The following is a 12,195-nucleotide window of genomic DNA, read 5'->3' as shown; positions in this document are numbered from 1 at the left end:
GGCAGCCAGCCCCAGAGGGAGGGGACACTTCAGGGAAGTGGCAGACTATGTCCCTGGAAGCAAAAGAGGGACTGTGTCCCCTGAAGGCCGCCGAACGGATGGCAGCCCTGGCTCGAGGCTCCCACTGCCTCCTCCTGCCTCCCTCCTGCATGTCTCAGTGACTGCGTGTCCTTTGTCATTTGACCACCGGGTCTAGACACAACCTATCGGACCCTGACCTGCTTCATACTTGAAGACACCAGAGTGGCAGGGAGCTGTGTGTGGTCACCTGGTTTCGAAGCAGCCAGAGGGCAGGGAGCCACTCTCAGAAGCACCCCGTCTGCTTGGGGACATGGCCCAGAGGCATGCCCCTGATTCAGAGTGCCCCGGGCACCGTGGGAGCCCCACTCCCAGGTGGTCTGTGCAGTCCCAGAGCACTTGTGTGTCTCTGTGCTGGATTTGAACCCCTCAGATAAGGTCAGGGACCTGTGTGTGGATCGCGGAGGTGCCTTCCATGCCCTGAGTGGCAGGACCACTAACATTTACACCTCCCACGGTGACTCACCTGCAGGGTCTGCAGTGGCACCAGAGAGGGTGTTTGCCCTCTGTGGGGTCCTGCACAGGCTCTCGGTGGACAAGCAAACCTGTCCAGTAGCTGGCCTGCTGGGCCGGGGCCTGCAAGAGGCGGTCAGTGTCTGAGGCCCAGCGTAGGTGACGTCCAGGCCCTGCTGCGTGGCGACCACGGGCAGTGCTGAGCTTCACCTGAGAAGGTTTGCTGGTGGCCGCCAGCTGCTTACACTGGAGCAGTGACTGCTTCAGTCCCCCCGACCCACCTTCGGGACCACGGTGGTGCGGGGAGAAGCCCTGGGAGGTGGGCCTCAGAGGTCAGAGGGCACCTTGTTCCCGCAGAACAACTTCATCAACCTCAGCTTCCTGCGTCTGTTCCGTGCCGCCCGGCTCATCAAGCTGCTGCGTCAAGGCTACACCATCCGCATCCTGCTGTGGACCTTCGTGCAGTCCTTCAAGGTGAGCCGCTCCCCCAGGGCCCTGCCGAGCTCGCCAGTGTGTGAGGCCAGCAGCTTCCCCGGAAGCCGTCCTGTCAGTGCTCACAGAACTGCGTGGGTGTCACGGCTCTGGCTTTCAGATGAAGGAACAGGCATTGCGGAGGGGGCCGTGGTGGCCAGTGAGCGTGGCTCTGGCTCGGCCCCGTCGCCGTCCCCCTGACCTGCCCACGTGTCTCCGCAGGCCCTGCCCTACGTGTGCCTGCTCATCGCCATGCTGTTCTTCATCTACGCCATCATCGGCATGCAGGTGGGCGCCGCCCGGCGGGGGCATGGGGTCCCATCCCCTGGGGCACGGAAGTGATAACAATGCAGCCTGACACTGGCAGATTTCTGGGAGCCATTCACCACTTTAAGCACTTTATGACTTCATCCTCAGAAAGACTTCTGTGAATGGGGACACTGAGCCCCCAGAGCTTGGGGCTCTGGACCCGGGTGCACCACCCTGCTCCTGAGTGAGATCCCGTGGTGCTGGGCCCTGCGGGGGTGGAGCATTGGCGCTCGTCGGCATGGCGCCCGGGGCCTAAGTCCAGCAACAGTTCCGAAGGGCAGGAGATTCTATCCTCCAAAGAAGATGGTCCACAGGGTCCTATCACGTCACTGTACTGGTCAGATTTAGCTTGCATAACTTAGATTGTCTTCATTTTGCTCAAGAACACTTTGTCAGTTATTTGGGAAAACATGTGAAAGACAAAGCAGTAACCCAGTTCTAAACCTTTGGCATCTGGCCGCTTTCCAACAGTAGGGTCGGAGATGGGCCCAAATGTCAACTTTCAGTGGGAGGAGCCAGTACCTGAAAGGTTAGCTGAGAACTTATTTTTTTAAACTCTCTGTCAGGGATCAAGAAGTTCTCTTGCTTTAAAATTGCCTGGGCTCTAGTGCTATTTAAAACAAATAACGTATTTTTCCTGCTTTGGTCTGTGGATGTACAAAATCACGTATGTCACTGGTCTTGGTTTCTGGTGGATGTGAGACAGTTCATGAATTTTTCATCTGGCTTCCCGATTGTAAGCTAAGTGCAGTTAGAAATCTGCATTTCTAGTCTTGAAAACCATAAATTAAAACATGGGAAAAGCTCACTGTGATATTTGCATGGAAAGTCATAAAGAAACTTTCCAGGGATCTCTCAGAGCTGTGACTGATATAACTGCTGCTTTGGAGTCACTGATGAGCGAGGGGACTTTAAAATGCATCCTGTCTGATACGTAGCAGAGCCCCGGACACCTGCTCCCAGTACTGCCGACCTGCTCAGAGCCACCCAGCAGCCGCCATGCTGGGGGACACGGAGCAGCCACGAGGACTCGGCTGCCCTGGAAAGGCGCCAGCGCTGGCCCGCAGGTCCTCGCGTGCACACACGCGTGCTGGTGCTTCAGCTGGGCTCCTGAAGGGCCAGCAGCTCGGCCTGCAGCCTTTTCTCCATTGCAGGTCTTTGGGAATATTGCCCTGGATGACGACTCCAGCATCAACAGGCACAACAACTTCCGGACCTTCCTACAAGCCCTGATGTTGCTATTCAGGTGTGTAGTTGGCCAGGTTAGCCCAGCCCAGAGGCTCCTTGGTGGAGGCTGGAGGGGTGCACCCAACACGTGGGGCCCCCCCTGCCCCAGGTCATGCTGCTCCATCAGTGGACTGTGGCATTTCCTACTGTCCATTCCTAAGGGCTCCTGGGTCTTGGGTCAGATGAAGGGAAGCCCCCGAGATGGCCAAGCTCGGAGCCCTAGGCCAGGCTGGCCGCCACCATCTGGTAACAGCCAGAAGGCCTGCAGTGAGGTCAGAGGACAGAAGCTGCATGGCAGGCCCTTTCTCTGTGCAGGCTTCAAGCTCTCCACCTGCTCCCTTACCCATTGCAGAGGTTTGTGAGGGCAGGGGACTGCCATTGACAGTGTGTAGCTTCTCGGTGACCCAAGAGCCCAGCTGGCCAGAACTGCTGTTTGGAACGTACGTCCACTCGCCACTGTCCCTCCCGGGGGCTGCAGTGCCCTGACCCTGGGGTGCAGCCAAGCCAGGCCCCTGCATGGAGCCTCGAGGGCACACGGCTGTGTTGGGCTCAGATACCTCCCCAGGAAGGTGTGCTTGGCACCAGCCGTTATACTTGTGTCCAGGGAGCCACTGACCGTCTTGGCCTGAGGACAGACTTGGGGTAGAGGGCACGAGAGAACTGTGTCTTCCCGCCTCCAGAGTTTCCCTCCTGTCGCAAGCCCACCACCATGGCAGGAGGGAGAGAGCCCTGTGCAGGGGTTGTGGTGGGGGCAGCTGGCATCAGGCCGCTGTGGTGTGGGGGGGGGCTCTGAGTAGAGGGTGACCTCAGGCCAGGCCTGCTGACCCGGCTGTGTGCAGAGGGCTTCCTGCCTGTGCTCTGCCTCAGAGGAGCAGGCACCCTCAGGCTTACATGTTCCCCAAACAGCGCCATTTTCCTGGACTTCAGCTGCGACCTTAGTTCTGTTTCTTCATGTAGTAATGTCCTGCCTTGTGCCACGGTAGGTTTGAGGCAGGCCTGTGCCGTCAGCCTTGGTTTTAAGCCTTGGCCTCAAAGACCCTTCTTCCTCCCTGACCTTTATCGCCTCATCAGCTGGGCCTGGCACAGGCTGAACCGGCCACCCCACCCCCAGGAAGCCCCTTACCCCCAGTCATTATGGGGGGAGTGTGCCCAGCTTCCGTCCAGGTGCAGAGAGGACCCAGGAACCAAAGTCTGGGAAGGGGATCCCGGAGGGTAGCTGCTGAGGCTGTGGCTAGAATGGAGCAAGCAGGGCAGGGACATGGCAGGCACTGAGGTCAGGGAAAGAGCTCGTGGCAGGTTGTGGGCTGTGGGCCGTCCTGTGAATTTTGCCTTTTGCGGGGAGTGAGGGGCCACTGAGAGGAGCAGTGACAAGGTCTGACCTGTATTTAGTGGACCTGCCATGCTGCTGGGAGGGCAGAGCAGAGCAGGAAGTGCCTCCTGCGGGCCCCCTGAGGAGGTGCATGAGCTGATGCACAGGGTGTGACAAGCGAGAGGGGCAAGGATGACAACAGCAGTTTAAGGCTGAGCTACTGGAAGGATGGAGTGACCATTGGTGGGTGGAGGACAGGATCCCGTGTACTGGCTCTGAGGTTCCACATGTCCTCGGACACTCGCCACAGTGCTGACACTCCCAGTGAGTGGACTATCACAGTAATGGTGCTTTCAAGGTGATCGATTTGGAAATCTAACACCTGAGCAGCCATGTGTTACCCAGACCTATGCGTTGTGGCTTCTCCGTGGGAGGAACCCACAAGAGGGGTCCCCCTTGACCCCACTCTCCTCGTGTGCTGGCCGTAGTCGGGCCGCCCTCGTGGGCCTCATGGCTCCACCCTTTTCCTCAGGAGCGCCACCGGGGAGGCCTGGCACGAGATCATGCTGTCGTGTCTCAGCCAGCGGGCCTGCGACGAGCACGCCAACGCCACCGAGTGTGGAAGCGACTTTGCCTACTTTTACTTCGTCTCCTTCATCTTCCTTTGCTCCTTTCTGGTAAGTCCGGGTCACCGTACCCATCGTGGCGTCCGTGTCCCCTTTCTCAGTCCATCTTGGGCCCCCTGTATTTCTTGCTGACCAATGATTTTGATTCATGTCACACGACAAACTGATTCTGTGTCGACAGCCCTTGTTTCCTCAGAGATGACGATCCTCTTAATCCTGAAAGGATCACTCTGCCATGACCTCCTGTGGGCCCTGCCTGACCTCCATGGAAAGTGTTTTCGGTTTCCATGGGGCACTTGTCCCTTAGTTTCCAGCTGCTACAGGGACGTCTGCTGTGGTGATGGGACACAGAGAGGCAGTGCTCCAGCCAGCTTGCCTGGGGGAGCCCCTGGAAACCAGTGAGATTCTGTCAGGAGGTCGGGAGGCTGGGTCCACGAGTCTGGGTTTTATGCCAAGTCAGCAGAAGCTTCTGGGAGACTGTGGTCACGGGCGTGACACCATGTGCCAGATGTTTCTGAACCTCACTCTGGTCAGAGAGCTGTAGAGTGAGCAGGGGGACAGTAGAGGTGACGGTGGCTGGACAAGGGCGGGAGTGAGCGAGTTGGGTGGAGTGGACTGCACTTTAAAGGTGGAGCTGACACGCTTGATAGCTGAACGTGGGCATGAGAGAAAGAGAGGCTACAGCTGTGTGCTGGGTTCGCTCGGCGTTAGAGTGACTGGTTCTCCCCCTGAGGCGGGAAGGTTGGGAGCTGCAGGCATGGGATCAGGCGGTGGGGAATAGAGCTGATGAGTAGACCTTTGGGCTGCACATGGAAATGTCGTCTGTAGTGCTTGGGGCATTGACAGGGCTAGATGCTATTCTCTAGGTCTCTGGGCCAGACACCTGTGGCTGAAGCATCACCTGAGCTCTTGTCAGACATGCAGATTCCTGGGCCTATACCCAGACTTACTGCATCAGGATTTCTGAGAGAGGGTCCCAGGAATCTGGGTTTTAATAAACTCCCCTTGCAATTCGTGTGTGCTCAGCTTCGAGAAGCACTGGCCCGGGGAGAGTGTGTCGTGAGAAGAAGGCTGAAGACTCAGCCCTGGGGGGCATTTAGGAGATGGAAAGGACCACTGGACCCAGAATTTGAGATGGAGCTTTCAGTGAGCAGATTGAGAACTGGGAGAGGGCAGTGCCCCAAAAGCCACAGGAAGAGAGTGTCTCAGAGGGAGGTAGTCAGCCATGTGACGTGTTGTTCAGAGGTGGAGCGAGGTGACGACAACTGACAGTTGTTCCTCCGAAGTGGACAGGTAGAGGCCATTGGTGACCTTCATAAGAACAGATTATTTGCGTGGTGGGGCGGAAGCCTTATGGCAGCAGGTTCCCACGCTAACGAGTGGCGAAGAGCAGCAGGAGCAGACAGCCCCTGAGCAGCAGGCGCGCTGGGCACACGCTTCAGGTTCACGGTCAGGAATTCTGTACAAGACCAGCCGACACAGTGTGGACTTTTTTCAAGCCACGTTCACTACTTGGCACCGTGGGTAGGGAAGTATATTATCCAGATGTGGGGTTTCCAAGACCAGTCTAAGGAAGGAGAGAGGGTATGTGTAGGAAGGATTTTAGTACTGGATATGGGATCAAGCTGGGGACAGAGAGAGGTGAGGGCAGGGCTGTTGGATTGGAGGTCCTCACATGAACAGAGGTTTGGAGACATGATATTAGGAAGTGAGCCAGTTGGATAGGAGAAGTGTGCAGAGAGAGGGTGACTGAGGTGGAGGCTTCAGAGGCAGGTACGGTGATGTTCATAGCTGGTCACCAGTCCTGGCCAAGCTTAGCTGTAGTCACAGGAATACGTTGCTGAGAGGATGGGGGTGGGGGGTGCAGAGGTCAAGGGACAGAGACGCCAGTCAGTAGTTGACCCATATCTGTGGATATTAGCAGCAGCAGGATTGATGACGAGAGTAGAGGTGTTATCCAACAGCCAGCCAGGCACCAGGTCTTCCTTGAAGGGGAGAAGGTGGCTACATCACGTGCATCGATGAGCAGGGCTGTGCTTTGGTTTGAAGGGTTGGGAGGCAACCCTTGTTACAGTGAGAGCAAGAAGAATAGAGGCTATTCAGCATGGAGGTGGAACGGTTCCTGCTGATGGTGGACAGTGAATTTCTAAGGGGACAGTAGGAGGTTGGGCTGGTTGGGAAAGGTGTGCGTTTGAGACAGGTGAGCTTGCATGTTGATAAAGGAATACAGAAAAATCTATGAAACTAGTGTTTCACTAGTTGCCAGAAACCAAGGAGAGGATGTGCATGTTGAGGTCGTCCCCGGATCCCTCAGAAGATCCCTTGTGGGCAGCGGGGAGGGCAGACTTTCTGGAGAGTCATGGTCTTGTCTGTGGAGGGGGCATTGGTACGTGTGCAGTTCAGAGACATGTGATGCTGCAGAGCAGCCACCCCACGGGGCCATAGTCGAGCACACCAGCCTGGCCTCACCACGCTCCTGGCTACAGAGATGAGGTTCCACTGAAAGCCAAATTCTTTGTGTTCTTTGTGACTCTCCACCCATGGGGCCAACATTCCCCATACGTGTTCAGGATGACGTGAGGAATCCCCTAGAGTTAGCTGTCACTCTTCTCCGCACCTCCCCCACAGCTCGTGGCTGACATTGGTGCCTTTTCCTTGACTGAAGCAGAGAAGGGATAAGGGCTGCAAGCACAGCCCTCCTGGCACCTGCCTGTCTAGTTTGGATCTGTTGGGTAACTCATGCTTTGAAGCACGGATCTGGTTTGGTCTGGCAGAGAAGTGACAGTGGGAAAAATGGAACTGTGACTTTGGGGATGGGTGGCAGGACTAGGTTAGGTGGCGATTCAGTCACCTTGATCGGTGTAGGGGCATTGACAGAATAACGGAAAGTGAGGTTGGTGACAACCTGCTTACAATTACTGAATTAGATCGTGTGCATAGTCTCATGGATGCTGTAAGTTCTTCAGTCTTTGTAACACTCCTGATATTGATATTGTTATTATCACAATGAAGAAATGGACGCTTAGAGATGTAAAATACTTTGGCCAGCCTGTGCTTAGAACCCAAGCTGTTGAAATGGACAAATTCTGGAGTGATACGGATTACTGTCTCAAGAAGAAATGGAAAATCCAAATAGACCTATAACAAGTAAGGAGTTTGAATCACTAATCAAAACATTCCCCCAGGGCTGGCCCAGTGCCTCAGGTGGTTGGAGCTCTGTGCTTTTCTTCTCTGAAGGCTGCCGGTTCAATTCCCACATGGCCAGTTGGCTCTCAACCACAATGTTGCCAGTTCGACTCCCGCAAGGGATAGTGGGCTGCGCCCCTTGCAACTAACAATGGCAACTGGACCTGGAGCTGAGCTGCGCCCTCCACAACTAAGACTGAAAGGACAACAACTTGAAGCTGAACAGCACCCTCCACAACTAAGATTGAAAGGACAACAACTTGACTTGGAAAAAAGTCCTGGAAGTACACTGTTCCCCAATAAAGTCCTGTTCCCCTTCCCCAATAAAATCTTTAAAAAAAAAAAAAAATTCCCCCAAAAAGAAAGTCCAGGACCAGGTGGCTTCACTGGTGAATTCTATCAAACATTTAAAGAAGAATTAGCACCAGTCTTCCTCAAACTCTTCCAAAAAATTGGAGAGGAGGGAACACTTCCAAACTCATTCTATGAGGTCAGCATTACCTCAACGCCAAAACCAGACAGACACTACCAGAAAAATATTGATGCAAAAATCCTCAACAAAATGCTAGCAAACCAAATTTGATAGCATATTAAAAGAATGATAGGCCATGACCAAGTGGGAGTTATTCCTGGAATGCAGCGATAGTTTAATATATGAAGCTCAGTGTGATACTCAACATTAACAGAAAGGAGGGCGGAAATGCATGGTCATCTCAATTGATGTAGAAAAAGCATTTGAAAACATTCAACCCCCTTGATAAAAGCACTCAATAAAATGGGAATAGAAGGAAACTACGTCAACATAATAAAGGCCATATATGGAAAACCTAGCTAACGTCATACTCCATGATGAAAACCTCAAAGGTTCTCTTCTAAGATCAGGAACAGGGTAAGGATGCCTGCTTTTGCCACTTATATTCAATATAGTACTGGATGTCCCAGCCAAATCACTTAGTCAAGAAAAAAAAAAAAAAGGCATCCAATTTAGAAGGGAAGAAGTGTAATCATCTCTTTTTGCAGACATGATCATAATGTAGAAAATCCTAAATATTCCAAAAAAAAAAAAAAAAAACAACAAAAATAAATTTGAACTAATAAATAAACTAAGCAAAGTTACAGAATACAAAATCAACATGCAAAAATCAGTTATGTTCTGTACATTAACAATGAACAATCTGAAAAGAAGAGTAAGAAAACAGTTCTACTTACAATGACATCAAAAAGAATAAAATACTTAGGAATAAACTTAACCAAGGAAGTGAAAGATTTGGACCCTGAACACTACAAAACATTCCTGAAAGTAATGAAAGAAGACCTAATTAAATGGAAAGACATCCCTCTCCATGGTTTGGAAGATGTAATATTGTTAAAATGTCAACACTTTAAATGCAGTCCTTGGGCCGGCCTGGTGGCTCAGGAGGTTAGAGCTCCATGCTCCTAACTCCAAAGGCTGTCGGTTCGATTACCACATGGGCCAGTGGGCTCTCAACCACAAGGTTGCCGGTTCAACTCCTTGAGTCCCATAAGGGATGGTGGGCTGTGCCCCTTGCAACTAAGATTGAACATGGCACCTTGAGCTGAGCTGCCACTGAGCTCCCGGATGGCTCAGTTGGTTGGAGCGAGTCCTCTCAACCACAAGGCTGCCGGTTCGACTCCCGCAAGGGATGGTGGTCTGTGCCCCCTGCAACTAGCAATGGCAACTGGACCTGAGCTGAACTACGCCCTCCATAACTAAGACTGAAAGGACAACAACTTGAAGCTGAATGGCACCCTCCACAACTAAGATTGAAAGGACAACAACTTGACTTGGAAAAAAGGCCTGGAAGTACACACTGTTCCCCCAATAAAGTCCTGTTCCCCTTCCCCAATAAAAAGAAAAATAAATTATTAAAAAATAAAAAAAATAAAAATAAAAAATAAATGCAGTCCTTATCGAAAACTATGGTTTTAATTTTTGTTACAGAAATAAGAAACTCTATCCATTCATATGGAATCTCAAGGATCCACAAATAGCCAAAGAAAAAGAAAAAGAACAAAGTTTGATTTCAAAATTTACTTCAAAACTTCAGTACTAAAAGCAATGTAATAGTGGCATATAGACAAACATGTAGAATGACGGCATAGAATAGAGAACCCAGAAATAAATGCTCGTATACATGGTCAAAAGACAAGGCTTCCAAGACCATTTAATGAGGAAAAGATAAACTTTTCAACAAATGGTGGTGGGAGAACTGGATATCCACATGCAAAAGAATGAAGTAGGACCCATACTTTACACCATATACAAAAATTAACTCAACCTCCATCAAACATCTAAATATAATACCTATAACTATGCAAATCTTAGAAGAAAACATAGGGGGCAAATCTTACTGATGTTATATTTGGCAAAGGACTCTTAGATTTAACACCAAAATCATGAGCAACAAAAGAAAAAAGTAGATAAATTGGACTACTAAAAATTAAAACTTTTTGTACATCAAAGAACACTATCAACTAAGTGAAAAGCCAAACCAAGGAATGTGATAAAATATTTGCAGATCATATATCTAAGAGGCTAATATTCAAAATATATAGATAACTCTTGCAATTCAACAACAGGAAGGCAAACAACCATACAAACATGGGCAAAGTTCTTAAGTAGACGTTACTCTAAAGATAATGTACAAATGGCCAATAAGCACATGAGAAGATACTCAACATCACCAATCATTAGGGAAATGCAAATTAAAGCCCCAACGTGATAATACTTCATATTCATTATGATTGCTATTAGAAAAGACAAAAACAAAACAAAACGGAAACTAAGTGTTGGAGAGGAACCCTGGTACACTACTGGTGGGAATGTAAAACGGTACAGCCACTTGTGAAAAACAGTATGGCATTTTCTCAAAGAAGTAAAAATAGAATTACAGTGTGCTCCATCAATCCCTGCATGGTATATACACAAAAAACTTGAAAGCAGGGACTGAAATAAATATTTGTACACACATATTCATAGTAGCATTATTCACAACAGCCAAAAGGTAAAAACAACCAAAGTGTCCATCAATGGATGAATGGATATGAACATATGAGAGAACATTGTTCAACCTTAAAAAGGAAGGCAGTTCTGACACATGCTACACTATGAATGAACCTTGAAGGCATTTTGCTAAGTGACAGAAGCCAGTTGTAAAAGGAAAAATACTGTATGATTCCTCTGATATGAGGTACCTAGAATAGTCAAAGTCATATAGACGGAAAGTGGAATGGTGGTTGCAAGGGACGGGGGGGGAGATGGGTGTTAGTGTTTAATGAGTATGGAGTTTCAGTTTGGGAAGGTGCCAAGGTTCTGTAGATGATGATGGTGATGGTTGCACAACAGGGTGAAGAATGTACTATGTGCCACTGACATACACTTAAAAGTGATTGTTAAAGTAATAAGTTTTTAATGTATTTTTACTACAACATAAAATTGTATTTAAAAAAGAATTAACATCAATCCTACTCAAACTCTTCCCAAAAAATAGAAGAGAAGGTAACACTTCCTAACACATTCTCTCATGCCAGCATTACCCTGATACTAAAGGCAGAAGAAAATGCCAGAGGGAAACTACAGACCAATCCTGAAAGAAATACTAATTTCAACAATACATTAAAAGGATTATCCACAGTGACCAAATGGGATTCATCGCAGGCATACCAGGATGGCTCAACATATGAAAATCAATCAATGTAATAACACACCATTAATGAAGAAAACTCCACATGACCATCATCTTAATAGATGCAGAAAAAGCATCATCCTTTCATGATAAAAACACTTAAACTAGGGGGGGGCCTGCCCGGTGGCTCAGGTGCTTAGAGCTCCATGCTCCTAACTCCGAAGGCTGCAGGTTCGATTCCCACATGGGCCAGTGGGCTCTCAACCACAAGGTTGCCAGTTCAATTCCTCGACTCCCACAAGGGATGGTGGGCTGCACGCCCTGCAACTAACAATGGCAACTGGACCTGGAGCTGAGCTGCGCCCTCCACAACTAAGATAGAAAGGACAACAACTTGACTTGGAAAAGAAAAAAGGCCTGGAAGTACACAGTGTTCCCCAATAAAGTCCTGTTCTCCTTCCCCAATAAAATCTTAAAAAAAACACACACCGATAAACCTGAGGTGATGGATGTGATAATTAACTTGGTGGCCGGGACCCTTTCACAACATGTGTATGTAAAAGCACAATAATGCCCACTTTAAGTTGCTTACCATTTTATTTTTCAGTCACACCTCAGTAAAGCTGGGTGCAGGGGGGCAGTGCTGTCATAGGACAGATATATAGGCCAATGGAATAGGATTGGGAGTCCAGAATAAACCCTAACATCTGGTTCAGTGATGTTTGACAAGGATGCCAAGACCATCCAATGTGGAAAGAATAGTTTCTTCAACAAATGGTGAAGAGAAAACTGGATTTCCATGTGTAAAAAACAGTGAGGCTGGACCCTTACCTCATTCCATATACAACAATTACTCAAAATCAATTAAAGACATAAACATAAGAGCTTA

At 49.7% G+C, this 12,195-nt stretch overlaps 1 protein-coding gene across 7 annotated transcripts in view; it reads left to right on the top strand.

Annotated features, from left to right (window-relative positions):
- The window catches only part of CACNA1B (calcium voltage-gated channel subunit alpha1 B), a 167,752-nt gene that overhangs the window by 132,890 nt on the left and 22,667 nt on the right, over positions 1-12,195 (top strand). For all 7 annotated transcript variants that reach the window (XM_088792970.1, XM_088792972.1, XM_088792971.1 and 4 more), the window contains 4 exons: positions 889-1,005; positions 1,225-1,290; positions 2,466-2,557; positions 4,380-4,524. In XM_088792970.1, coding sequence (XP_088649096.1) covers positions 889-1,005; positions 1,225-1,290; positions 2,466-2,557; positions 4,380-4,524 — 420 coding nt within the window. The remainder of the gene's footprint in view (positions 1-888; positions 1,006-1,224; positions 1,291-2,465; positions 2,558-4,379; positions 4,525-12,195) is intronic.

Source organism: Rhinolophus sinicus, chromosome 16 (assembly GCF_057876585.1).
Source record: "Rhinolophus sinicus isolate RSI-liver-muscle chromosome 16, RSI-T2T, whole genome shotgun sequence".
NCBI classification, from domain to species: domain Eukaryota; kingdom Metazoa; phylum Chordata; class Mammalia; order Chiroptera; family Rhinolophidae; genus Rhinolophus; species Rhinolophus sinicus.
The sequence above is the reverse complement of the archived record's forward strand: the minus strand, read 5'-3'. Positions and strand labels throughout refer to the sequence as shown.